Source organism: Phyllostomus hastatus, unplaced genomic scaffold (assembly GCF_019186645.2).
Source record: "Phyllostomus hastatus isolate PE091 unplaced genomic scaffold, TTU_PhHast_1.1 phas_contig_283, whole genome shotgun sequence".
In the NCBI taxonomy this organism is placed as follows: domain Eukaryota; kingdom Metazoa; phylum Chordata; class Mammalia; order Chiroptera; family Phyllostomidae; genus Phyllostomus; species Phyllostomus hastatus.
The window spans coordinates 17655276-17682886 of record NW_025333833.1 but is presented as its reverse complement, the minus strand read 5'-3'; the positions used below and the strand labels follow the sequence as shown (position 1 = coordinate 17682886).

The 27611-nt window shown below is 50.3% G+C and overlaps 1 protein-coding gene and 1 non-coding gene across 5 annotated transcripts in view; one reads left to right on the top strand and one right to left on the bottom strand.

Annotated features, from left to right (window-relative positions):
- The window catches only part of HHAT (hedgehog acyltransferase), a 230201-nt gene that overhangs the window by 21859 nt on the left and 180731 nt on the right, over positions 1–27611 (top strand). For 3 of the 4 annotated variants that reach the window (XM_045838575.1, XM_045838573.1, XM_045838576.1), the window contains exons 4-6: positions 14402–14515; positions 21580–21774; positions 22746–22961. In XM_045838575.1, the coding sequence (XP_045694531.1) occupies positions 14402–14515; positions 21580–21774; positions 22746–22961 (525 nt within the window). Of the gene's footprint in view, positions 1–10430; positions 10464–14401; positions 14516–21579; positions 21775–22745; positions 22962–27611 lie in introns of those variants that run through there. The other variant, XM_045838577.1, reaches the window with a different exon arrangement.
- Positions 5302–5417, bottom strand: LOC123818577. The gene has a single exon (XR_006785648.1). It is a non-coding gene; the product is annotated as a U5 spliceosomal RNA (small nuclear RNA).

The following is a 27611-nucleotide window of genomic DNA, read 5'->3' as shown; positions in this document are numbered from 1 at the left end:
CCCGTGTCTTCGGTGCCTGGAACAGCAAAGGTGGGTATTTCACTGAGTGTAGCTATAGGACGGAGTGATTGGCACCGGCCAGGTGGCTACACTGGAGTAAAACACATCCACCCTGAGGGCACCCTGGTAGGCAGGTCGCTAAGGGCTGAGTGGGCCAGTGTTTGTGGTCAGAGCGGGCAGAGACCACCGTGGGCACAAGCAGTCGCCAGCTGCTTCTGGGGAGGAGGCCGACCTTCCCCTGAGCTCCACAGCGTGGGTAGGGTTTGGCAGGGGCGTCTGCAGAGGAGATGCTCTTCCAGGGGGCTCCGCGATTGGCAAGGGAGAGGGGGACCCCAGGTGAGGCTTCCTTTGGGACAGTGAAAGGGAGCTGGGCCTGATGACAGTCATCCCAGCGTTGATGGTGTTAGAGTTCAGAGGTTGGTCGCCCAGACCATGAATGCCTTGGGGCCTTGTCACGTCTTCGGAGTAAAGCTGATTGCGCTCGCCGAGATGCCCGATGTGCAGGGGGCTGCTGTGGGTGCAGTTATCTGTCTAGGATGGGCTGGATCCCAGATGCTGTGGCATCTGCATCCTGTTTTGCAACGTCCACTCCTCCCAGCTCGGAAGTGCCTCCCTCGGCAGGTGCCCCGTGGTCCCCCAGAGCAGGTGTGTGTCGGGAGCCTGGGTGGGGCCAGGGGTGGGCTCAGCCCAGCGTTCCTGCAGTTCTGGCCGCCCCCTGCCTCGGCGTTTGGTGGTCCTCACCTCTCTTTCCTTGCTAGTCTCCTCGCTACACTCCTTGTTCAGTGTCGTAGCCTTGTTTTCAGACAGGGTCCGAGTCAGACTGATACAAGTGAAACTCTGTCAGCTTGCATTGTTGTGCAGTTTTTTCCCATGTATTTTTATTTCCGATTCAAGCTGTTGGCCCCATGGGTAGAGCATAGGTTTGGAGTTGGATGGGTTGAAGTTCAAAACGCAGTTTGCTGTATTTGGAGAAACTATTTACTTTAGGTTTTTTTCTGAGCCATAGTTTTATTTTCTGGTATATGGGACCTCGAGGTTGTGGGGAAAGTGATGATGGGTATAAAACGCCCAGCGCATACGTACGTGCTTGGTCTGGATGCCCAGTCCATGTTGTTGTGGTTACTTTTCCTTCCACGATTGATGACTTCCTCGTTTTAGAGCTAGGATTTGCTGTTTCCCTTCCCCTGGCAAGGACATAATGTTCTACAGAGAAACACTTCAATATTATTTTAAAATGTAGTTTAAATTTTTGCTGAGATATTGCTGCCGAGAGGAGCTCTCAACAGTCTAACGTTTTATGAAGAGTTCCACGGGGAATCAGCTCCCCGTTTCTTTCCCGAGGACGCCTCTGCCACTGGCAGGTCTCTGGGATGGAGCGCGCTTGTAAGGAAGCCAGGGCTCTCAGGAGTGGAATGGGGGGACTTCACACTGCCTGATGGGGGGTCAGAAAGGAAAGATGAGATCAGGAAGGGAGTCCGATCACTGTGTCTTTGAATGTGAAGTAAAGATGCATTTGTTTAGCTACTCAAAATTTTCCCATAAAGATTTTATGATTTAGCTTAGTTTATAAATTACTCTGTATTTACATGCTTTCAAAAGTCAAGTCCTGGCCCTGGCTGGTGTGGCTTGGTTGGTTGAGACATTGTTCCGTGCACTGAAAGGTCATGGGTTCGAGTCCCAGTCAGGGCACATACCTAGGTTGTGGGTCCGGTCCCTGGTTAGGGCCCATATAAGAGGTAACTGATCAATATTTCTCTTTCTTTCTCTCTCCCCACCCTCCTTTCTGTTTTGGTCCTTTAGCAAGGCCCAAAAGACCCCCAAAAAACAAACCCCCAAGTTCTGTTTTGATTCATTTAACAAATAAATATTCACCGAGCTCCTAATGTAAGAAGCTTCCAGGCAGTGTGCTGGGTGCTGGGAGGAGGTGATGTTCCCAGCGCAGTCTGTCCTCCCTGGGCTCTGAAGTCGGGAGGAGGTGATGGTGAGATAGTGAGGTAGGTGATGCAGCCACTTGTGGGGCGTGTGGAAATGCAGGTGCGTTAACACCCGTAGGTACTGGGAGACGGTGGGGAAAGCTGGGTGGGGAGAATGACACCAGAGGGAGAGTCATGCAGCCTGGCTGGGAGGCGGAGTGAGAGGAGAGGGTGACACAAGATAGACAGCGGCCATCGGGTGCCAGGCGTGCAGCCTGAACCTGACTGGGGAGGCGTGGGCAGTTACCGAGGGGCCTCAGGCCACTGCCGTCTCCTCTGTGGTCTCTTTCAGGAGAGATCCCCCGCCTTGCCCGTTCCTCTCTCCCCTCAAGGTTTGTACGTCCCTGGAGTTAATGCCGTGGAAAGTACATCTCGTCATGTTGTTGGAAACCCATTTGTGATGCCCCATTCCTCATGGTTAGACAGGCCAGGCCCTGTAGCTGACATTCGGGCCCCGTGGTCCACCAGCCCTCCCTGGTTTCAGCAGCCTCAGCTCCTTGTGGTTACTTGGTGCCACTGTGACAGCACTGTCTGCCATTCCCCACAGATGCCTTGACGTTTGCTACATGTGACACGCCCCAGAATGGTAGGCACTTCCTGGCTGCCCAGGGACCAGCCTGCAGGGAAGCTCCTCTGAGCCCTGCCCCTGCTCCTCCGCCTGTCCATGCCCGTCTCTCCCTTCTCCGAGTCCCTTTCCCAGGGCGCTCCCTGGACCTCTCCTGGGTATCAGCTACCTGTTCTCAATGTAAGGGGGTCTTTAGTCACTGCCTCCCCTCCCCAGCACGTAGTAGGTGCTCAGCCGTGTTTGTGGATTGCGGTAAAGCTGCCTGCCTGGTGGGAGGCTTACCGTGAAGGAACACTGGCCCCTAGACGACGTCTGCTTTGTTCCCCGTGTCTACTCTGGCGCGTCTGCAGACTCCAGGCCTCCCCTCCTCCCCCTGGCCGCAGCCCCTCAAAGACGCTGCCAGCCTTCCGCCAGCCCAGCCTTCCCCACTGTGTCTTTGCAGTCTTCCCCACCTGCTGGGAGCCGATTAGGAAGCGGTTTGGCTGTGCCTGTGACCTTGCAGCCTGTCCTTATGAACAGAAGATTGGGTGTTATGCAGCCTGGCCCCTTCACACAGGTGGTGCCCAGGCGGACTGCTGGGCCCCGTGCCAGCCCTTCCGGCAAAGAGACTGTGGGCCATAGAGTCTTCGCGTGGCGGAGGCAGGAACCCCTCAGACCAGTGAGGGAGGGAGGGTCCGCCAGTACCCGGTGGGCCCCATCCCTTTTGTTAGCAAAGAGCTCCTGCTCTTCACCTGTCAGTACCGTCTCTTGTGTGCTTTCATCCCTGCTGGATCTCCCTCTTCATGCGTAAAAGACCCGCAGCAGGAGAAAGTGAGGGCAGGCAGCGATTTCCCCGGGAGGGTAGGTATGGGAAGTGTAGCTCTCTGCCTGACGGGAAATAGGATCTACGACACAAATGGATAAACCTCACAATTGGTTATTCATTCTTAGCCACCAAGTGCCCTGCTTTGTCCTCCTCTTTCTTTTGTGTCTACTCATTCATGAAAATATTATTTGCTTCATCATAAAGATCCTCAGGGGAGCCAGAAGACAAGGTGAAGTTCAAACCAAGGGTTTAGCTCTGTGACACTAAGTTCAAGTACGTGTGTTTGTGGGTATGAGAGAGAGAGAGGGCGGGGTGGGGGGGCAGAGAGAGAGTGTTTTCCATGAATACTTAGTTAAATCTTGAGCTGGTAATAACAGGTATAGGCCTGGAATGGTGAAAAATTTCTTAGCCACAACCAGCCGGTCTACTAGTAACTGTGGACTTACCAGCTGCTTTGGGGCCGAGGCTGTGATAGGTGTGGGGTGTAAACGGAAGTGAGAAGCATGGTTTCTCTCCACAGGAAGCTTATATATACTCTGAGCGTTTAACAGAGGGCGGAGGCCTCAGCCAAGCTGAACAGACTCCAGCTGTCTACAGCCAGGACAACCGGCTCTGTCTGTGCGTCCCACCTGAAAATTGGTCCTGGCGTTCGTTACCGTTAACAGCGTCTTGCTTTGCACGTGTGTCCCTGGTTGGCACAGCCAAACACGGCTGGGGGGACGTGTCTCCTTGGAGTAACCAGGGAAAGATCTCTGGAGGAGGCGGATTGGAGCTGAGCCTTGAGCAGAAGGGACGTGTTTTGAACTGACCAAGCCTGTTTGTTCAACAAAAATTTCGTTCTTTGATTCTATTCTTGGTTGGTTCTGGCAGTTGGAGGTAGGTAGCATTAAATGTCCTCCCGTCCCACAGCTTCGCTGCCAAGTGGTACATTGTGGGCGGAGTCTGGATATGAAGTCTGCCACATGTGCAAACATGTATGAGTGGCATGTACAAAACCCTCCACTGAAACCGTTCCCGAAAGCTCAGGCAGCCTCTGGGCTCGGCCCTTAGGGAAGCACTCCAGTAAGCACCTGTGGGGAGGATTCACGTGAGGCTGCTCTGGGCTGTGGGTCCCCATTGGGGCACATTAAATGTTAAGAACCACCGCTCAGAGGTGGGTGAGTTAATTTATACCATGTATTCTATAGAAGTGGTCTAACTGGTAGGATTCTGAGAGGAGAAGGAGCAGAGATTATTCTGGGCTAGAGCAGGGTGAACAGTAGCGTGGAGCTGAACTCGGGGGAGACGTGGAGGTGGGGAGGAGGGGAAACACTTCCTTCTCTTACATTCCCTGAAAGCGGTGCCTGTCAACATTCTTCACAAGGTTATTACCTTTCAAGTTCACGACATGACAGGCGATGCGTCTCTTTAAAAAGAAATTAGAAGCAGCTGCAGGGTGAGAGTGAGATCACCGTGCCCGCGGGAGATGGAGGGCGGTGTCTTTGTGTGGAACCGACTGGAGTCACTTTCAGGATAGCTGCGGCTGTTAAGTTTGAGGTGGGTGAGTTGTCCATCATAGTTTTGAGCCCAGGTTTCCTGAGAGCAAATCTCAGACCACATTCTGTCATCTACAAGCCACAGAAAGCAGTGCAGAGCCACCTGTCCTATGTCTGGATTGTGGCCCTTTTAGGAGCTTGTAGTACTAGATGCTGTAGAAGGGGCATATGTGCTTTTGTGCAGAGCTGGGTTCTGAGCTTTGTCAGACAACCAGCCTGGGGAGAAAAAAAAGTTTCTAACTTGTTAGCCCAATGTTAACCACACTATGCACTAGTAAACATTAATCTTCCTGATAGTTTGCATAACTAACCAATGCCTTTCCTATACCTACTTAAAGAACCAATAGATACATTTAGGAAGAAATAGGAGCCATAATGCAGAATTCTACTTTGAAATTGCCTTTCTTTTATACCAGTGATATTAGCCTTGCAAAAAGCAAGGCCTCAAAAAATTGAGTAACACTCAGAATTGTTCCTCTCCACGGAAATCTTTAGTAAAAGGCGAAAGATTTATACGATCTGAAGAGAAACCAGAGTATGCTTTCTGTAGTGCCAAACTCCGTACTCCAGTGACTGCAGCTCCTAATTCACCGACGGTGGCTCTTTATCCCTGAGAGGTACTTCCTGCCTCAAGTTGTACAAGGAAATCTGTGAGAAGGCTTCTTGTAGTTAGAAATGTCGAGTTAAAAAGAAAAACCTTTTAAACTTGAAAGAATTGTATTCTGTGCAGGGTACTATGGGTATGCAAATGAAATGTGAGTCATCACCCTTGGGAGTATAAATACCTTAGTATTCACAGGGTGTATCTGGGGCCACCGGTAGGGGGCTGAGCAGAGGTCAGAGTAAAGGGGACAGACCGTAGTGATGTGTGGGAGAATTCTTTCACATCCTCTGCCCACTTTCGTGGTCTTCCACACAGGGTGTACAATTCAAGGAGAAAAATGGTATCTGGGATTATGAAGATCTCCCCTCTTGTCCCTGCTGGATGGATGGCAAATGTGTTAGTTTTTTCTTCTCTCTTTTATCACTCTTCCCTTTCTTCACTGGCCTCTGCCTTGGGGACCTTCAACATTTTGGGATTCCCTCTGGAGTTACAGTTTGCTAGTGCCTGCCCACCACAGAGATGTTATGTGGTAACTAGTTTCCCCAAACGTGTGGAGACTTCCTACGCAGAAAGCACAATCTCTTTCTCATCTATTACACTTTTTTTTTTTTTGTGGTCAGGACCCTAGCTTATTGACAATCTTATTAACTGTTTGCAACTCATTTCTCCATATATATATTTCTCCATATATACATTTCTCCCTATATATATCTTATAGAAAATGTGGTTAGCGTTCTTCCAGTTTGAGAATGTGGGGAAATAATGTAGTTGTGCCTTTGCCTTCATACTAGAATTTAGTATTTCTTTTTAGAAGTGTGATTTATTCTTCGTTAGCTCTAGAAAGAAAGGGAGAAATGTAGAACAGGCTCCGCAGGGAGACAGAGTCTGTACTTGTTGGATCAAGTGTGTGCTTAAGTCTGGCATAACCTGGAGTGACCTCCAGGCGGTAGGCAGACAGCAGTGTAGCCAGAGGAAGTCACTGAGTTTAGCTGGTAGTTAGGTAAGAGATTCAAAGAACTTACCCACCTCAATTAGATCCTCTTGATTTAACTAAGTCCCTGAGAGATTTTCTCTCTCCTTCTTCACAAAACACCTCCCTGCCCCCATTAAACCCTGGGCCCATCGTGAGGGCCAATGTAGAGAGGGGACAGGACCTGGCCCGACAGTGCAGACTGCGCGAGTTCTGTTGGCGGTATCCCCCCCCACCCCCCACCCCCCACCCCTGCCTCGGGAGAGTCTTCACCTGCACAGGGTGGTGAGGACATTTAAGCAGAGAGTTTGTTATTTGCAGGAGAAAAAAAGTTCTGTTAATGAAAACATTTTATCTTTGAGGAAATGTTGGCCGGGGAGAGTGTTGTCTTTGGAAATTGTGAGCAGTAAAATAATTTAGTTCGCATTATTTTAGAAATAACAAAGCATCTGTTGAAAGAAAAAGAAAACTCTTCCAATAATTGCTAAATGAATCATTAGGCTGAGTTCATCCAGAGAGCAGCGCCGCTTCTGTGCGGAATTTCTATAAATACGTCCCCCTCTTTTCCTTCTCCTTTGGAGATTTATAAGCCATTAAGGTGAGCTTGCTGCCTTGGAGCATGCAGGGAAACATTTATGCATTTGGGTGTCTTATCAGGTTTCCTCAGAACCTTATTTTTGTTCAGTGTGATTGGGAATTAGATATGGCCTCCAAGTAAATTATGTGCATCTGATGCTATTAGGAAATAGGTAAACAAGAATGTCTCGTATTTATATTGCATTTCACTTTCTTGCAAAATTCTGCATACAAAGGTAAGGAAAACATAAATATATTCAGCTCTCCATTGTTTTCTCTATCTGAGGAGGAATGAGGTATGATAATGCAAATGCTGACTGGCAGTAAGGTAGATAATTTTGTTTAGTTTTGAGATACATAAATAGATTCACTGGTGAATGTGTTCTAACGTTAACACTCCTTGCCTCCGTTGTCTAGTTCTAGAACATTCCTTGGACTGACCTAGCTAGTGTTTTCTTCCATTCTATTTTCCTCCACTGAACAGACTTATTTCAGAATAGTTTTCTACAAAGGGGATTATTTTCATAATCCTTCTATTATAAAGCTAGAGCTGAACTGCAATCAGATGAAAAATTCGTTCCAAAGTCTGTGGATTAAGTCTGCCGTCAGCGTGAGCAGAAAGGAATCTACCTACTGTGGGAATTTCAGGAGACCTCAGAACAGTCACAAGGACCGGAGGGGCAGGCTCTCAGTGAGCCTGCAGGAGCCATTCCCAGAGTGCCCTGCAGCACAGGCTGGCGCCCCGGCAAACACTGCCACACCGTGAAGCTGCAGTACCTCTGGGCCGACTGGGCCTCGGAGTCCCCACCAGGGCTGCTGCGGAGCCACCGCTGGGCCTCTGCCTCCGTGCCTTCGGAAGAGTCTCACTGCGCATATTTCTTTATGTTTCTGCACCTTCAAATTCTTCCTGTGTGTTCCCCAGAAGCAAGGTCATATGCAGATGTGCTAGCTGCCCGGAATTCTGGGAAATGTAGTTTTCTGCTTTCAGCGTCTAACCTGTTGGAAGTCATTCTAGCGGGGGTGGGGGGGAGTGTTGAGTTAAGCGGTGCTATCTGACAAATAGTAGATAGCTGATATTTTATTTGGAAGAGAAAGTTAGGATTGTTGCTTTCCATGGCATTTCAGATGTTGCAGTTTTTCTGAATGCTGATGTTCCCCTTTGGTTAACTGTGGATTCACTCCTTTAGAGTCCACGGTTTTTAGAACCGTTCTCCTTTCCTTTTTCTTTCTTTTTCTTTTGACTGTGTTTGGAGGATCCTGAGTAGCTCAGCTCGCCCAGATTTTACCATGAGTACCTCCATCTGTTTCAGGATATGCAGCTTGAAAATTCCTGGGTTTATGTTTCTGGGGCTATCAGAGAAAAATAGTTTGTTATTTGTTTATATAATTACTTAACAAAACTTGTACATAGTACTTGTACATAGTACTTGTACCGGGCATTCTACTTTGCCCACCCCCCTAGAACGAGTAGCTGATGCACTGGAGAGCAGGTCTTGATGAGCGAAGAGAGTCTGCAGAGCAGATCACGCAGTAGAGCTGGCCCGGGAGTTTCTGTTCTCTAACCATGATCGTAAAGGTATTTAAGGACGGGCGCCAGGGCCTGCAGTTTTTGGAGACTGTGCTTATACTGGGTTCTTAAAAATGATTTGATCCACTGTGTATGTCTTTAATTTATTCAGCAAGATTTTATTGAGCATCTAGTATGTGCCAGTCTCTTGGGGGTTACAGTGCTGACTGTGTATGTCGTTCCTATCAGAGAGGAGCTCACGGTTCAGTGGAGAGGCTCCTCAGTAACCTGCAGTTAAAGCACAACGTGGTAAGTTGCCACAAGAAAGGTGGCCACAGTGTTTTGTGGGAGCAGAGATGAGAGACGGTGGGTCCAGACTATAAACGGATGGGTTAGGAAACGATCTCTGGGGGAGGGCTTGCCTGAACTGAGACCTGGAAGGTGGGTCATCATCATAGTGATGTGTGACTGATGGGTTTCTCCGAGTAGAGGGAGCAGAGGGTGGGAAGTTCTGGCTGTCTCAACACTGCACATCTGGGAGAGCGTCAGAGGGTCCGCGTGGCTGGACTGTAGGACGGGGGTGGGGGACGGGTTAGGGAAGGACGATGAAGGGATGGGCAGGGCCAGGTAAGAAGGGCTGCACGAATCTTGCTTAGAATGTTTCCCTGGAACGCTAAGGGGAAAATGTGAAGAATGTTAAGGGCGGCGGGGAGGCAGGGGAGAGCGTAACACGATCAGATGTGGCCTTAAAAACATTACTTTGGTGCTGTGAGAAGGGCCAGATGGAGAGAACAAGCCTCAGTGTGCAATCAGCGGGACCTCAGATGGAAGTAAGTCCAGCACGGAGGACAGCAAGGAAAAAGATGAGCAGGAACTCCAAGTTTTTCCTGGTTAACAAAGGCTCATCGGTGGGCAACTGCTGAGACTCTTCCATGGCCTCCGTGGGGTCTGCTTCCTCCATAGCTGTGAACCTCAGATCTGACAGCAGATTACCTAACAACACTGTCCGTCTGTGTGCTGGAAACAGTGCTCCTGACCTGCTCCCACTAGGTGGTGAGTGAGGGTCTGGGAGGCATGGCAATCCCTTAGAACAGGGACGGGCCAGCTCTGGGTGTGGACACAGTCTGGCCCTCTGCCTGGTTTTGTAAGTCAAGTTTCACTGGTATACACCCGTGCCCCTGGGTGCGGGTACTGTCTGCGGCTGCTTTCGGCTGCACGGTCAGAGCTGAGTAGTTGCCACGGAGGCTGTGGCCCACAGAGCTGAACATAGTTGCCATTGAGCCTTTCTAAAAGTTGGCTAACCTGTTTCCGTGGGACTATTCTGATAACAATAAGAGGATGGATTGGAAGGGACAAGTTCAATTTTTGGTACATTAACTTTTCCGACTTTCGACTTTGGGCTTCAAGGATCAACCCCTTTAGCTTCCATGATTATACTTAATTCTAATTCTACAAGGAAGACCGATCAACCCTAGCTCATATAACAGTAGTGGACAGAACTAGAAGTGGTCAGGCCTGGGTTTCCTGGGTGGGAGCTCAGTCTGGTTTCTGCCACACGCAGCCCACCGTCCCTGCCTCGTGGGGGCACGAGCTCAGGGTGGAAACGGAATCTGCTGCAGACAGGCAGGCCCTCCTCCAAGGCCACCCATCGTCACCCCTGTCCTCTGTGTTCTCGGGGTTGCTCGGTGGACATCAGCGTTCCTGGACCTACCTCCAAGTTAGTGGTGCCAGTGCCCTCAGGTCACTGAGGGGACCTGTCACAGAACCGAAGGACTAAGGCTTCGGATGGATGAAGGTCTGCAGGATCGTGAAAGGAGATGGGGAAGGAGCAGAACGTGAAGAAGTTGCTCACCGTTTGAGGCTTTACCATTGGCCTTGAAATGCGTGGCTGAGCTTGGAGTTGAGAAAGCTCTCACTTGCAGGGGCAGGTGGGTCAACCCTTTTCTTACCCGAATCATTGACCATGAGTTTTTGACTCATTTCTATTTGTGAGCTCAACTCACTGTCTCGTCATTTTCCTTAGGTAAATGTTTTAAATGGAGAAGGGTAGACATAAGAGAAATGTTTTTATTTCCTTTAAAATGGCTATTTTCTGAAAGAATTGGTGATGAAAGACTGTAGTTTTCCTTGATGTGATTTTTAAAATTTTAATATATTTTATTGATTATGCTATTACAGTTGTCCCACTCCCCCTCCTTATTCCCCTCCACCCTGCACACCCCCTCCCACCCATATTCCCACCCCTTTAGTTCATGTCCATGGGTCATACATATAAGTTCTTTAGCTTCTACATTTCCCATACTATTCTTACCCTCCCCCTGTCTATTTTCTACCTACCATCTATACTACTTATTCTCTGTACCTTTTCCTCCTCTCTTCCCCTCCCACTCCCCTGTTGCTAACCTTCCTTGTGATCTCCATTTCTGTGGTTCTGTTCCTGTTCTAGTTGTTTGCTTAGTTTGTTTTTGTTTTAGGTGTGGTTGTTAATAACTGAGTTTGCTGTCATGTTACTGTTCATATTTCTTATCTTCTTTTTCTTAGATAAATCCGTTTAACATTTCATATAATAAGGGCTTGGTACTGATGAACTGCTTTAACTTGACTTATCTTAGAAGCACTTTCTGTGCTCTTCCATTCTAAATGAAATCTTTGCTGGATAGAGCAATCTGGGATGTAGGTCCTTGCCTTTCCTGACTTGCCTTAGGTGTTCACCAGGGTGGGGCAACCCAGTCACTGGGTTGTGACACCGTACGTGCAGGGTGGGGCGGGGGCGGGGCAAGTCTGAGCGGGAATAGTGGTGTTGGTTCTGCTCTCTGCTGGATTTCAGTCGCTTCCCACAAGCAAACTGGACCCTTCTGGTGCTGATTCCCGGGTGGGTGGGCTTGTGTATATTCTAGGACCCTGTGGGTCTCTGCAATGAACTCTCCTGTGAGGCTGGGAGTGTCTCCCGCTGCTGCCTCAACCCCCACAGGGTTTTCAGTCAGTGGTTTGAGGCTTTGTTTCCCCACTCTGGGGCCTCGGGTTGCCTGGTCTGTCTCGCTTCCCAGGTGTTCCTCCGGGTTTATCCACACACGAATGTGCTACTGCCCACTCCACAAGCAGCTGCCTTGCAGGTCTCCACCACCGCCTTGGTGCGAGTCCTCTCCACCTGGCTGCCCGTCTTCGCCCCTCCTACTGGTCTGGAAGAATATTTCTTCTTTAACTCCTTGGTTGTCGGGCTTCCATACAGTTCAATTTTCTGTCAGATCTGGTTGTTTTTTGTTTTTAAATTGTTGTTGCCCTACTTTTGGTTGTACGAGGAGGCACAGTGTGTCTACCTATGCCTCCATCTTGGCCAGAAGTCTGATTTTTTTTAAAACTCTTCTTTTTTTTTAAAAGATTTTATTTATTTATTTTTAGAGAGGGAAGGGAGGGAGGGAGAGGGAGAGAGAGAGAGAGAGAAACATCAATGTGCGGTTGCTGGGGGTTATGGCTTGCAACCAAGGCATGTACTCTGGCTGGGAATCGAACCTGGGACACTTTGGTTCCCAGCCCGCGCTCAATCCACTGAGCTATGCCAGCCAGGGCAGAAGTCTGATTTTTTAAAAAATTATTGTATTGTTCAATTACAGTTGTCTGCATTTTTCCCCACACCCCCTCCAAACCCACCTCCCTCCCTTGCTTCCACCCTCCCCCTTGGTTTTGTCCACGTGTCCTTTATAGTAGTAGTTCCTGAAAACCCTCCTCCCCACTGTCCCCTCTCCTTGATGTGATTTCACCAGCACAGGGTTTTCAGTAGTCCTGGGCCTTCTGGTGGAGCATACAGGTTTTCTGTTGGTTTCTTCTACTTCATGAGGTATTACATCATTTTTTCCCCTCAAAATTACACTTGGAGAAATTTTGAGACATAGATAAGCCCGGTGTCATTAATTTTAAATAAAATCTTGGGTGTTTAAAAACATTATTTACATTAAAATGGTAAAATGTTTGGCTGTTTTTGGGGGGGAATGTTAAAAAATCCAATCTCGGCTTTTAGCGTCTTTTTACCTGTGTTTCCGGAATTTCACAAGTGTGGCCTCATCACATGACCTGGAGCTGTTTTGCCTTATTCAGTTAATGGACCCTCCGTTGAGCTGGGGTTGTTGGGGTGCAGGCATGAGCTTGGGATCAGAGGTCACAGCCGGGTGACGGTTTGACTCTCTGCTCTGCTGCCGCCGGGCTGTGTGGCAGGGCACTTCCTGGGCCCTGATGGGACCGGCTCCAAACGGAAGGAACTGGACCAGACCCAGAGTTTTCCTGGGGGCAGGGCTCTATGAGGAGGTTGCGTGTGTGTCAGTGTTGATCAAGATATTGGGTGTGAGGAACATGTGTCATTTGTGAATGCACAGTACTGTGTTTCTTCATTTAAAAAATGAAAAAAGCCTTATTTTAACAAGTGACATAGTATGCAGCATGATACGATCACGGCTGGTTCACACACGATGGGAAGCACGCGGACCACCATTAGTGGTGAATGTGTGTTTATGTTATATTTAGTGAGTGCTGTGCACCAGGTCCTATTTTTACATAACGAGATACTTTCATTCGAACCTCACAAAACCCTAGAAGATCTGCACTGTCATCACTTGAGCTGACAGAGCAGGAAGGTGAAGTTCTGGCTCAAGGTCATCACAGCTGTGTGTGGGTAGACCTGAGGTGCAAACCAAGCCGAGCCTGCAACGTTAGACGCTAGGTTTGCCACCTCCGCCTTCATAGTCTTCTTTGAATCAAAGTCAATTTTATCTGTATTTTACCTTCTGAAAAAAAAGTTTTACAGTATGTGTAACTGGTATGAAGGCTCCCCTCAATCCTCAGGTTAACCCCCCACTCCCACATTTGACTCTAAATGCAATTAAGTTTGCTCCGGAGTTCTACTTTGCAGAGACTGATGAGTTGTTCAGCATCAGTAGCCCCGGGGGGAGCCCTGGCCAGTGTGGCCCAGTTGGTTGGAACATCATCCCATAACTGAAAGGCTGTGGGTTCGGTCCCAGTCAGGGCACACGCCCAGGCTGCAGGCTCGTTCCCTGGTGGGGGCGTGTACAGGAGGCAAGCAGTCAATCGATGTTTCTGACTCTCAACCATCTCTCTCTCTCAAAGCAATGAAAACATGTCCTCGGGTGAGGAAAAAAAAGTCACCGGGGGATTCTTTCCCCACCCTCCATGCCCGGCTGGGCCGCCATGACCTCCCCGGGGCTCCTGAGGCTAAGAGTTTCAGGGGTTGTCCCTCAGTCCAGGCATCCCCGAGTCCCATCTCGCCAGAGCCCGGTTCGCCCTCCCCTCCAGGGACTCCACGTAGACACAGGGCTGGTGCAGATGCAGACACAGGGAAGAGAAGTCTGCCTTTTATTCTTTCATCAGAATCTTATAGGGAAATAGTTAACGTCTCTCTCAAATTATCCTCTTGCCTCCAAACGGCAGCGAGAGTTAACACAACTTGAAGCGATTTTCCTAGTGTCCAGTTTACGTTTCCCGTGTTAAGCGAGGGCGTATGGGTGGCTGAACTGAGTGGCCTCGGCTCATCACGCACACCACCTGTGTGACTGGATTGAATTCTTGAACTCTGCTTTATTTTTATAAAATGGGGATAATAATAGTTTCCAGTCCACAGAGGTCCTGGGAGATCAGCTTGAACAAAGCTGATCTGGAGAATGGCAACAACCACCCAAGCTGGAGGGGAGCAGCATGCGGTGGGGGCTTGGGGGAGAGGCTGGGAGTGCTGCTGAGTCCCACTGTGCAGAGGCTGGACCCCCATCGGCCTTCTTTGAGTTGGTTTATTAACTGGAGTTTGTGCTCTGCCTCAGACATGCACTGGAATCTTTCTGATAAACTCCTCTTTTGGCCTATTTAGGACCGGACTGACTTTGAGTGGAGCTTCTGGATGGAGTGGGGGAAGCAGCGGCTGGTGTGGCTTCTCCTTGGCCACCTGGCTGTGTCGCAAATGGCCAACCAGATTGCGAGGAAGGTACGACTGTGCGCAGCACTTCCTTTCAAGCCTCTTTCTCCTTTGCTTCTTGTGAAGATAGAGCCCTGAGCTAAGAGTCAGTAGACATGGATGCCAGCCTTGGAAGCCTGGAAAAGATGAGAACAAATTGTTAATGATAGATCAGACACTCACAACACAGAATTAACACATTCTTATCCTGCACTTACTTCCTCCAAGTTATTTTTCAAAGCAATGAATATAAAGGATTGGAGGTAAAGCCACAGTTATGCGCATGGGTAAATTTGTGGGTTACAGCACTGAGCTAATAGGTAAGTTGCAGAGCAGCCTCTCAGATATGGTCCCATGTGCTTAAAGCTCAGAGGTGAGCAAACTAAAGTCACACTTGCAAATTTACGAAGAAAGAGATCATGATAGAAAATAAGTACAAACTTCAGGACGGTGGTGACGCTGGCTGGGAAGGGACATGGGTGGGCTCCGGGCGGCCTCCCAGGGCCCTCTGGGCACTGAGAGTCTTGCCTTTCTTCAGCTGCTGGTGGGTGTGCCGGTGGTGTTTCATTTTCCTTTGCACACCGGCAAAGTTAATAAATATTCCTTTCTCTGTGCTTGATGTTCGATATGTTTCTGATTGATCCTGGGGAGGAATGAAGTGGCAGGTAGAAGGAATGGCGAGGTTGCCCTGGGCCTCTGCGTGTCCTGCGCTCCCCACACCCCTGTCCTGTGCATCCAGCCGGCGTGGCCCTGCCTGGTGGGTCTGCTTTGCCCCCCTCTTGCTCTTGCTACCTCTTGTTCGCCTCTCAAAGGTCAGTCTTTCTCTAGCTTTCTTCATTATTGTCCCCCACCCCCTGGCTACACTTTTCAGGTATTTTTTCCTAATTGCCACTTTTAGAGAGAGGGGAAGGGAGGGAGAGAGAGGGGGAGAGAAACATTGATGTGGGAGAGAAACATGCATAGGTTGCCTCTTCGACGCGCCCCCACCAGGGATGTACCGGCACTGCAGGCACGTGCCCGGACCAGATGGAATCTGTGGTCTTCCGGCTTTAGGGACACTGCTCCAGGCAACGGAGCCACACCCTCCAGGGCACTATTGAAATTTTAACCACAGACATACTGAGAAGCTGTTTGTGTACTGTATGCATGCCTGTGCTTTATGCTTTTTCTTGTCTCCAAGAGCCGATCCCCCTCTGTTGGAGGAGATATAACACCCATCGGGAATGTGGAATGTAGATGAACTCTTCTTGGCTTGATGCTCCTCCCCCTTTCTAAACTTCTGCAATTTTCAGCTCCTCTTTTGTACTCACTACCATCAGAAGGCTGCCTAGGTTAGAGTATAGATGTCCTTCCACTTAATTTGCTTGCAATTTTGAGTTAAGGCTCTTTCCATCTTGGGAGGCAGTGTTCGGAGTGGCTGAATCCCAGCTTTGGGGGTGTAAGCTACGCAGTCTTAAGTTAGTGGCTGATGTCTGTGGGTTCCTTTCCTCGTTTGTGCAATGGGGGTGGCAGCACTTGCTTCTTGGGGTAGCGCTGAGGGTCTGATATTTTTTAAGGTTCTGCTTGCACGTGATAAATGCCAAGTAAGTGCTGGCATCTGCTGGCGTCCGCTGGCGTTTGGCGTGTGCTGCGTGTGCTCCTGGGAGCCGTCTCCTCCACGGTGTTCCAGCAAGGAGGCAGCTATCTCGAGACACCGAAGTCTGCAGGGGCGGAGGCTGTCTGTGCAGGCACACCACCATTCCCCTCCCGACTGTCTTCCTCTGACCCTATTTCCAGTGTCCGCTGGGTCCTGGGGGAAGGGATTGGGAGACACGGCCCCTTCTTTGGAAAGTTGAGTGAGAAGTTACGGTACAGAGGAGACCAAACTCTGATCTCAGTGCTGGACCTGATGTGGTGGTGGGCTGGGTGCCTGGGGGGAGGAGTGGGCCACATCTGCCTCGGGGTGACAGGGAAGGCTTCTGAGGATGTGGCTTTGAGCTGTGGCTTGAAGGAAGTAGAGCTGTTTGCTTAGTTCAGGTTTGCATCTCATTACCAGGCACGGCGGATAGGCGGACTCGTCTTTTTGTCTGCGGGGCACATCTTACCCCAAGCCGGTGGGAGGTGTCTGTGTGTTTTCTGGGAGTGAGGCAGAGTTCACAGAGTCATCTTTGTGTGTGTGTGTGTGTGTGTGTGTGTGTGTGCCTCTCTCCTGTCCCCTCTGCGACCACAGGTCTGATTTGTGCGACAGCTGTGAGCGGGGCTCTGGCTGGGGCTGGGGCACAGTGCTTGCCTTGTCTGCGTCTGCTGGGCCCTTATGTAATGAGTAGGAACCACAGCTTTGGCCCCGTTAGCTCCGTGCTGTCACCACCTGGACTGAGTGTTCCAGATGGCCTGAATTCGGGTGGGTGTTTTGGACCTTACTCAGGGTGGAAGATTTGGGCTGCAGTTCCTGTATTTCTCCACCCTTGGAGGCATCGGGAACTGTGGACAGTGCCGTGCAGGGCCGGGCGTCAGCAGTTCTCGGTGATACAGCCCTTAACCCCGAAGGGTCTTCCCCCTCCGTCTGGTCTCTCACCCCATCTCTCCCTTCGTGAGCCCTGCCTCCTTCCAGAGACAGGCAGGGTAGTTTCCAAAGGGTGGTTTTCTTCCTTTTTCTTTTCCTTTTCCTCTTTTGCCATGACAAGTAATAAAACTTTCCACTGAGCTCCTTGGCCGAGGTTAGGTGCCTTTCCTCTGGGCAGGGCTCTCCGGGTTTGGTGAGACTGAGCTGGGGCCGGTGCCCTGGGAGGGGAGGCTGAGTGCCCGGGCTCGGACTGCGGGTCTGCTGTGCTTGGACTGTGCACCTCAGGGGCGGGTCAGGCCGCTGCCCCCTCTTGGACGCCCCGTGGCCTCACCACCACCTGAGACATTGTGTTCTCTGCCCTCAGAACCAAAAATAACCCCGCACGAACGTTTTAAGAAGGCTGGCCTGGTTTGCGGGGGCCGAGGGTGGGTGCTGTTGCCGCCCTCAGGGCAGTTTCCGCTGCCCTTCTCACAGGCAGAACCCACGTCATTAGCATCTGGGCCCGACCGGCGGAGCTCATCAGCCACAGGACCGAAAAGCACGTTGGCTGAGATGAGTAAACTAACCTCTGGAGGACCGCGGTGGGCAGGCGCTCCCTGCCAGCCCGTTCCCGAAACCGCACACCTAATGGGAATCTCAGGCACTAATGGCTTTCCTGGAACCGGACTCCGCCGCCTCCGCCTCCACCAGCGCACGTCCAGGGAGGGATGAAGTCTGCTCTGTGGGGGCCCGCCAGCCTGTGCTCCCGGGAGAAGCAGGCCAGAATGGAGGTGCCTGGACTCGGGGCTGGTTTTGTTTTACCCCTGTTTGTTCGGGGAGATGTATCGACATATTTTTTTTGGCAGCGGCTGCCCTCGATTGTGTAGTATGTAATAAGTTATGCCACGTAGAAGGATTATTGATCGGCTCCTTTTATTTGCTTCTCGAACAACGCTCCCCCAAGTGCTCTCTGGGCAGATGTACAGAAAGCACTAATCGCAGCGAAGTCTGGTGCAGTTGCCAACAGGAGTCTGCACCGAGGCTCCACATTCTCGCTCCTCCCTACAGAGACAAGATAATGAGGGAAGCCACTCAGGCGCATCCTATTATCAGTCTGTGCGCACAGCCCAGAAAAGCAGGAGTGTAAGTAGCGCTGGTGTGAGAGGGGTTGCTGCCAGCCAGCGCTTCCTGTGGCTGGGCCCTGCCTCCCTGTGGAGAGGCTCTGAAGAATATAGATTTACAAGAGAAAGGAGGGCCGGCCCTCGGTCTGTTCTCAGCGGTGCTGACTTCAGCCTTGGATATGTGCCAGCTCATTGGGTCTGTCCCCCGGAAGACTTCCGTGGGGTGACAGGCAGCAGGCTCCGTCACCAAGGTCTGCTTTCATAGCCCGGTGCCTGCGCCCTACTAGGTGCAAACTATTTGAGGTCCTCCCAACATAAAAGACCCCCCGTGAGCGGAGAACACACAGCAGACAGTGAGAGGTGACGTGCGTGTTCCACAGGCACTGGCAAAGCAGCCTGCGTTTACGAGGGGTGCAGTGGTGCAAGCAGAGACTCTGGAAACAGCAGGATGTCACAGCAGTGGACCAGAAAGCCCAAAACTGTGGCGCTAATTTCTTGTTATTTCTTATTCATAACTACCAGGTTAAATCCCAAGACTTGGGGAAGCATATCCATCTATCTGTCCATCCACACATCGACCCACCCACCCCGCCCATCATCCACCCACCTACCCCCCCACCCAGTGTTACCTACCCACCCACCCAGTATTTATGAAACACCTGCTGTATGTTTGGTACTGTGTTGGCTTCTGGGTTTACACTATTAGAATGTGAACAAGACAGGACTGGCCTTCTAAGGGAGGTCAGCAAGTGGAGAGGCAGAACCCCTTCCCCCTTTGAGGAGTGAATCCTGTGTAAACGCAGGCAGCAGGGGCACGGAGAGCGAGGTTGTCTCCCTCCTTCAGTCCGGGGTAGAAGGCACCGCGTCCCATCAGAAAGGCCCGTGTATTCTTGGCTGGCTTTGTCTTACTGCCACAGAAATTTGTTAATACGTTGCTCTTCTTTCCTGCCTTCTTTTTATCTTCTGTTAGAAACTGGAGAGCCTGGAACAGAGCCAGTCAGGGGGGTTGGGATAGTTCTGATGAACTTTGAACCCAGCGAATTTCAACCTGCCTTATTTTCAAGCTTCAGGTTGCTCACACTTTGTTGTCCTTTGAAAGAGCATCTCGAATGCAAATGAAAGCCCCAGCGAGGGACCCCTGCACGCCTGCCAGAATGGCTCCGCTGTAGCCTAGCGACAACACCCCATGCCGGTGAGGGCGCCCACACGGTGGATCACTCATCTGTTGCTGGTGGGAATGTGAGATGGCCACTCTGGAAGGTTGTGTGGCGTTTCTGGGAGCACGGACCATGCAACTGCCATGCAACCCTGCGAGTCCATGCCTGGGTGTTTATCCCAGAGAAGTGAGCACTCGTTTTCACACAAATGCAGATGTTCATATTGGTTTTGTCTGTAACAACTACAAACTGGAAATAGCCCAGATGTCCCTCGGCGGGCGGATGGTTAAACAGGCAGTGGTACGTCCATGCCGTGGAATGCTACACAGCATACGGGGAGCAAAACTTTGATACCCGCAGCAACTTGGATGAATCTCCAGGGAATTGTGCTGAGGGGACAGCTAGTCCCAAATGTGACATACTGTTTAAGTTTCTGAATGGGGGATGGAAGGCTACTCATGCTATATCAGCATTTTAGTGGAGTTTTGAGGATGGGATTTGAATCGCATTTTTATAGACAAAGAATGAAAAGCAGTACTGTACAGGTGTTTCTTCTGCGTTGCTCACACCTTTCCTTTTTGCCACCTATTCACACCGAGTTGCCTTTACCCCCTGAGGAGAAGGAGCGGGTGATCCAAGGGTTGGTAGAGGATGTGATGTGAATGCGAGAGCATTTTCTGTGAGGTCGTAGAGTGACGTCAGGTGTTGTCCGTCTGTGCTGTTTGGCAGGAGGAAGGCGGTGGGGGGTGAGAAGGTGGGGCCAGCTCGTGTGCCCCCAGGGCAGCTTGTGTGAGCACAGTGAGGTTCATCAGGGCGTCTCACAAGCAGGTTTGCACAGCACTATTGAGTATTTCCTGAAGGTCTGAACAGCTTTTCCAAGTTGAAGCAGCTTAAGTCTGTGGTTAAATTTTGAAACGAATCCCAGAAAACAGGCTTTTTCCAAATGGATCAAATAGCACTTAATAAAAATGTAGCCAGCCATGTATATGTATAAGCATGTAGCATGAGAAAGAATTCCAAGTGGTAAATGCTGTAGGTCATGGTGGAAAAGAACCCCCTTTTTTTTTTTCATTTGTTGTAACTACTTCTTAAAATAGTCTTGGGCGACCTTGTTCCGTATACTCGCACTCTGCCCAGAGGTGAGTGTTTGGGGGAAAGTCTGAGGCAAATTTATGTGGCCGTTTTCTGTGGGTAATAGGATGGAAAAATAGTAAAAATGAGCTGCAGATTTCTTTGATTTTGTTGGAACTTGAGAGTGCCTGACGTAGTCACTCATTTCGAATGTTTTCTCTTGAGCGGGAGCCGTAGGTGTGGGGAAAATTGCACTCCAGCAATAACTTGGGAGGGTTAGCATCTAAGCATGGGATTTGCAATTTTCAGCCCACAGCTGACTAGCCCTTAAAGAAGTCCTTGTTTTTACAAGAAGACATTCCTAGAAACCACACTTTTAGTGCACACTGAACAGACACATCATAGTTTCCTATAGAAATAACAGCTAGTATTTCTGCTGTATGTACTATGTATGCAGACACCACTGTAAGCGTTTTACATGCATTTACTTACTAAATTCTCACAGCGACCTTCTGAAGTAGACACTGGTACCATCCTAATTTTATATATGAAAAAATCTGAGGCACAGAGACACTGAGCAAGTTGCCTAGGGTCACACAGCTAGTTAACGGGGGAGCGAGGGTTTATGTAGGCAGCTGGACTTCGAAGCTTGAGTAATTAAACTGCGATGATATGTTGCCTCTCAAACAATGTTAAAACATTATTGTGGTTTTAAGGATGACGGATATGGCCAAGAGTGTATCATAAAAGCAAAGACATGTTAATTTATCTATTTAGGCATTCAATGTCAGTCACTATTAAAACTTGATAATTAAAAGAAAGATATTCTCTGATTCTCCTAAAATAAGACTAAATGTTTTCATCAGGTTGACTGTGCAAAGGCCTCAATATCTCAGAAAGCAGGTAACATATACTTTTTCTGTGACATAAATGTGGCTACATAATATGCTAATAAATAGAAATGTAACTAGATACTTAATTCTGAATCTGTCATTTCGACTTGCAAAGCCTCCTGTGGTTTGGACGGCCCGGGTTTCTCGGTGAGACTCCGTGTTCACCGGTACTCGCCTCCGCCTTCTCTTCAGCGGGATCCTGCGCACATGGGGTCGCTAAGCACCGGCCTCTCCGGTGGGGATCTTCAATAACAATGCCCCCTAGCTCACCCCTCTCTCTTTCCTTCCCTCCCCGCCCTCTGTGTCTCTCTCACTGGGTCCCCGTGCGCAGCACAGACCCTGGATCCTCACCGCCTACGGAATGTGGGCCTGCTGGTGTGTGCTGGGGGCCCGGGGAACAGCCATGATTTTTCTCCACACCATCGTTGCCTTCTGCGTAGCCCAGTTCCGGTCGCTGTTCCTATCCTGGCTCTGTTCTCTCCTCCTGCTCTCCACACTGAGGCTGCAAGATGTGGAGGAGATGAAGGTAAGTGTCTCCCTTTACCTTGGGGAAGGAGGTGGTCCCTTTGGCAGTGCCCCCAGCTGGTAGATACCTTTGTTTTCAGGCAAGAATCAGTTGAACAACTGTGGTGGGGCTCCTCCTAGTGGCCACATGGGGTTGGTGCATGTGAACCCTGGTGTTGCATTCTGCAGTCAGGTCTTTTCTAGCTAAGTCCTCCGAGGTTGCACAGGGCTAACCCTGTACTTTTCTCCCAGTTTGGGTAGGCATAGATGGTGGCACATGTCACCGGAGCAGAGGGTCAGGAGTAAAGGGACAAGAAAGCAATAGTCCCCTATGCATTTAACAAAACATCATCTGTCGGGTGCTGTACAATTTATGGGAAACTTTCACATTCCTTGCCTCATCTGGTACCACTGCAGCCCTTGAGACAGATAAGGCAGGTATTTCTTTGCACAGAAAATGTTGGGAATTTTATTACATCCTCTCGCTGTGGAACTGGATCTCCTGCGGTGTCTTAATTTTGTTCACTTGTTCATTCATTTGCTCACTCATTGGTTCAAGTGATGGCACTTAGAATTGGTGTGCTGCGAATCAGCAGTTATGGGAAAGAGCATGGTAGGGCAGTGAGCTAGTGGACAGCCTGTGTGACTCTCTCTGTCTCTGGAATTGTGGGAGGAGCTGTCGAAGCATCCACTGGTTGTGGCTAACATCCCGGTAACCCACTGGAGGTATCTGGTAGATGTGTATCTGGAAAATCTTCCTTGTTGCATCAGGCTTAATGCTAAGCTGATGGTTGATGTCAGAGGCACTCCTCTGCCCACTGCTCATTAACTGCTCATTTTGATTACCAAGGAGATTTTCCTGCTGTCCAGTGGTTCTCAACTCCCTTTATGGTACAGCTACTGCTCTACCCGTGGGAGAAATCTCCTTCCTCAGAGACTGGACGATGTCCCTCCTTGCCGCTCACGGGCTGTTCTCCCCTGTTGGCTTTGCAGAGAGGGTGGTACAAGACAGAAAACGAGTACTACTTGCTGCAGTTCACGCTGACCGTTCGCTGCCTGTACTACACCAGCTTCAGCCTCGAGTTCTGCTGGCAGCAGCTGCCCGCTGGGCGCACCTTCTACTCCTTGCCCTGGATGATGGCCTACGTCTTCTATTACCCGGTCTTCCACAACGGGCCCATCCTCAGCTTCCCGGAGTTCATCGGGCAGGTGGGTCCCTGGGGGTGGGATTGGTGCTTTGACATGTTCCCCCTAAGTGTTTTTATTCGGGGGTGCCCACAAATTTAAAACACATATTATTGTCTTGATTTTTTAAAACATAATAAGTACTTCAGGAGGAACAAAGCCTTCTGTGATAAAAAAAAAAAATAGCCTTCAAAACTAAGGTTGACTTGTTCCAACCCTGATTCTCAGTGGACTGTGGCAGCCAGGAGTAATAAGTGGGCGTAGCGAGGAACTCGTGGGGGAACCCTGCAGGGCAGTCCTGGGGAGAGAAAGAATTGGAATATCGTGGTATTACTTGAAAAGTAGGAAGAGAAACTGTCTAAGCTGTTGGTTGGCAAATAGTATTTATTTTTATTTTTACAAACCTTTATTTTTACAAACTTCTATAGCCTGGGACTTGTTCAGGGCTGCTTAGGTGGGAAGCTGAAGAGAGGCGGAAGGCAACAGTGCTTTCGGGTCTGGGGGCCTGTGCGGCCCAGGGCCCTGCCTGCCTTCCCCCACGAGCAGCCTCGTCGGAAGCTCTTGTCAAGCTGCCTTCATCACTCCCACCTCACTCTTCCTCTTACTCATACATTTTTGTCTCGCTACACAGCTAGCCTCATGGAACACATTTGTGGAATTAATTCACCTGCGGTGTTAGTAATTGAAAATACCCCAAACAGCGTTTCTCAGGGACCTTGCTGCCACCCACACCCAAACAGAACGGTCCTGATGGAGGTGAGGAGAATGATGTGCATGCACACGCAGTGCACACCTGCACCCGCAGTACCTATGTGCACACAGATGTGTGCACACCACACACACCTGTGCAAGCCCCCACACATGTACACACAGGCCCAGAAATGTGGTTTAATGTGCAGGGCCAATGCCGCACCTTTTTGGAGGACAACATGAAACCTGCCCCCTGGAAAAGTCCTAGGGTTCTTAGAAATCCCTTAATTATGTCTTAAAACTTCCACTAACTGATGCTTTATACTCAAAAGTACCTTTCTGCAGTGTAATAGTCATGCCATGTTTTAAAATGTCCAGTTACTTAACTTTTTTCCCTCTGCAGATCTTTAAGTGAAATTGGTGTTCTAGGCAGATTCATGTTAACATGTGGTCTCGCACACCTCGGTTCGGGGTACACAGGATCAGTCATCCTTTTGTCCTGAAGTAATTTTATGTCTGTGTGAAAACTGTGTTTACAATCACTGTGTAGAAGACAGAGGTGGATGGTGATGGCAGCTGGTCTTCTAACCCTGGTTCTCAGAGTGTGGTCCCCAGACCAGTGTCATCAGGGTCACCTGGGAACTCGTGGGAATGCAGGTGCTCAGGCCCACCCTAACCCTGCTGAGTCAGACACTTGGTGGGGGGGGGGAGGGGGGTCAGCTGTGCAGTGTTGGCCCCCAGGCGATGCTGATGCATCTGGAGATTGGGAACCACTGCCCTTGTTACAGAACAGACCCAAGGACAACATATCTGTAACCTGTAGACCCAAGGGGGTATACAATGTAATATTACTGAAAGGATCCCCCACTAGGTTCGCTATGCCCACCGCCAGAGGAAAGATATCTCTCAATGCCAGAGATTTGTGAAAAGGAAAGGAAATATTTATTTAAAGCTATACAGACTTGGAGTAGTGATCTAATGTCTTCATTAAAATACTAAAGTCCTTTAGGATACCCACAGACACACACAGTCCTTCCTTCTCCCTCTGCCCTAATCTGGGGTACCGTATCTCAGGAAAAGAAGTAGATGTCCATGATTCAGTCTCCCGGCACCATCAGCTGTGTCACCACCACGATCTCCAGTTAATTCAAAGCCATGTGGCACCTTCTCATGGCCCACTAGCAAGAGTCCTTTCACCCCTTTTTTTCCAGGAAGAGTTTCTCTTGCTCCTAAGCCACGTGGCAAAAGGGAGCACCATAAAGCCACATGGTTCTCACTCTCGGGGGTCCCTACTCTGCGGGGGTCCCTACTCTGCCAAAGCCTCGTGATTCTCTCTTCTCGCATGGCTGCCGAGTCTGGGTTTAAATCCTCACGCCAAACTTCCTCTGCACCCCATTTCTGACCCCTTCTACAATCAGTTACACTTGCCAAGATTCCTGTATTCTTCCAGGTTTACTGGGCTGCCATTGTGAGTCTGGGCAGGTGTGGCCCCATGTCACAGACCCAATCTTCTCCAAGCTCCCACACAGACTCTGTAACCAGGGGGAGCTGCCTCCCAGTTACATCTGGGGTGGAAGTCACTCCCATCCCCCTGGATCAAAGCATGGCCACACTATTTAACGTATCTATGCATCCAGTTAAAGGTTATAGATATGTTAAATGTCCATGCCAGAGCTTAGCTGCAAAGCTGTTGCAGTACAAAATAGCTCTGCCTGTTCCTGCTCCATGTGTCCCTTCCCCCAACTCACACTGGTGGGGGGAAAAGGGGAGGACATCCTATATATCTTTCTAATATTTCCTAGACACCTTGAGTTCTGGACCCCATTCCAAATCCCTAACTGGGGCCCCCTCTGGGCTGCACCCTGTTACACCCTGAGCTCCTCTGAGGATGAGGGGTGTGTGGTGGGGTTTGGTGGGCACAGTATAGGGTGGGTTCAGGTGCTCCAGGCTGTCTCTTTCACAGTCTCCTCACCATTGTGAGCTTTGAATTCTTCCCAGCATTTCAGCCAGTAACTTTGGACTAAATACCCACATCCCCCCCCCCCCCCCGACACACAACACTCTGAAGACAGTAATTCTCAGAGAAAAATGGACTAAATCCATTAAGAGGAAGCAGGTTATGTTCCTCACTGCCTCTCACCCAGTGAGGAACTTTGCCCCATGGATGTGCACTTTGTTACCATGCAAATGGTCATTCTTCTTTCTGGTTTCCTTCTTGGAAACTGTGCCCTGGAGGGACCAGCAGGGACCCTGGAGGCCCATCGTAGGGTCCCATGTCCCTTCCGGGAGCCAAGCTTTGAGCTCATTGACCACCTAAACCCTCGGCCAACGGCACCGTTCTCTAGAGTTTCAGTCTGGGGGGGAGAAGGGCTGGCGTCCTGCCCCAGACACTCTGGAGTGGAGCCTGGGCGGCGTCTGTGCCTTATCTCCCTCTTTTCTGCCCCTTTGGCATTGGCTGCAGTTTCTGAAAGCAGGGACCTCGGAAACACACATCGAAACCTTTCTCTATGGTCGAGGAAGATCATGGAAAAGTTGGTCTAGAAAAGACAAAATGTTTAGTAAGCTGCAGGGCAAATGAAAGAACAGCCGGGGGTCCCCGCAGTCGCCAAAGGTGCCTCTGGGGCACTGCCACCTCCCATGGGAACCGTGTGGGGAGGAGGGGAGCAGTTGAATGAGGAATGGAATCTAGTGGTGGAAGGACTCTTTCCCAAGGGAGGCCAAGAAGAAGAAGGTGGGACAAGGAGGGAGAAAGCTAACTGGAAGGGCTTGTAAGCCGGGTTTGCTCTGAACAAGTGCTTGAGTGAGTGACTAAGCGACTTCAGACGGAAGGACTTGTAATACCGAAATTCACGGTCCTTAGGCTGAGGGTCAATCAGTGCTTGAACTAGTGGGAGCAGGAGAGTGAGGCTGTGCCACCAGGGGGCAGCAGAGCCTCACGTGGAAACCAACCTAGGGAGGAAAAGCCGGGCCAGCTGGGAACCTGCTGGGAACCTGCAAACTCGGGTTGCTAAGATGACCGTGTAGGCACACCTCTGGGAGAAGGAATCTTTCATCCAGTTTTTTTTAGCATGTAAATTTACACACGCAAGGTGAGGGGAGTGTAGAAGGGGGTCCTCTGTAATGTAAGGCACGTGGAGTTCACACACATCAGTCACGAGCAGGTAAAATTTGCCCGTTGGAAGGCCTTGGAGCCTCCACTTGGGGGTCACCTCTGATGGCATTTGCAGTGTCAAGGACATGGGCTCCGTGTATTTTTCTTCCATGGTTCTGTGGAGTTTAGACACTGAGCTAGGGGTGAGGACGGGGGCCAGGGGGCCAGGAAAGGCCTGACATGCTGTTTATTTGCTAGCGTGGAGCCTGGGCCCCCACATCTTACTCTGAATAGGTCGGATTGTCCAGTGGAGGGCTGGAGGGGTGTGATCCTGAGGTGGGTGGGACCAGGGGCTTGTCCTTGCTGAGGCTGAGCTCCTGCCCCCAGGAGAAGAGCCAGCGCTGAGCCTGGGGACCTGCACTTGGTTGAGAGCAGAGACTCTGGAACCCAGCCCTGCTGTCGGGTTTGACTCCTGCTCTGCTTTGGCTTGAGAGTGTTTGGTGACTTCCTTTATTTGTGACTCAGTTTCCTCAGCCCTCACAGGGTTGTTGTGAGGATGAAATGAGTCCGCAGGGGTAATACAATCTGACACGTAAGCAGTGGAAGTGTTAACCATTACTGTTAATGCTGCCGTCATTAGCTGAACACGTGTGGGGCAATTCTGGGGCAAGTTTAGGCCAGAGCTGAGACCCTGGGTGTCCCGTGTGGTTGGTGGGTGCGGCAGCAGGGGATTCTGGGCAGTGGCCATCCCGGCCTCAGAAGAGGCCAGTGTGCTGGCTCCATCTCTCTGGAAGAGAGACTGGGGGTTGCTGCGGGCCCAGGGGAGGGCCCCACCCCGGGGGGCCAGGGCTGCCCAGGGCTGGGTAGGCAGGCAGCATCCCGGACACACTGTG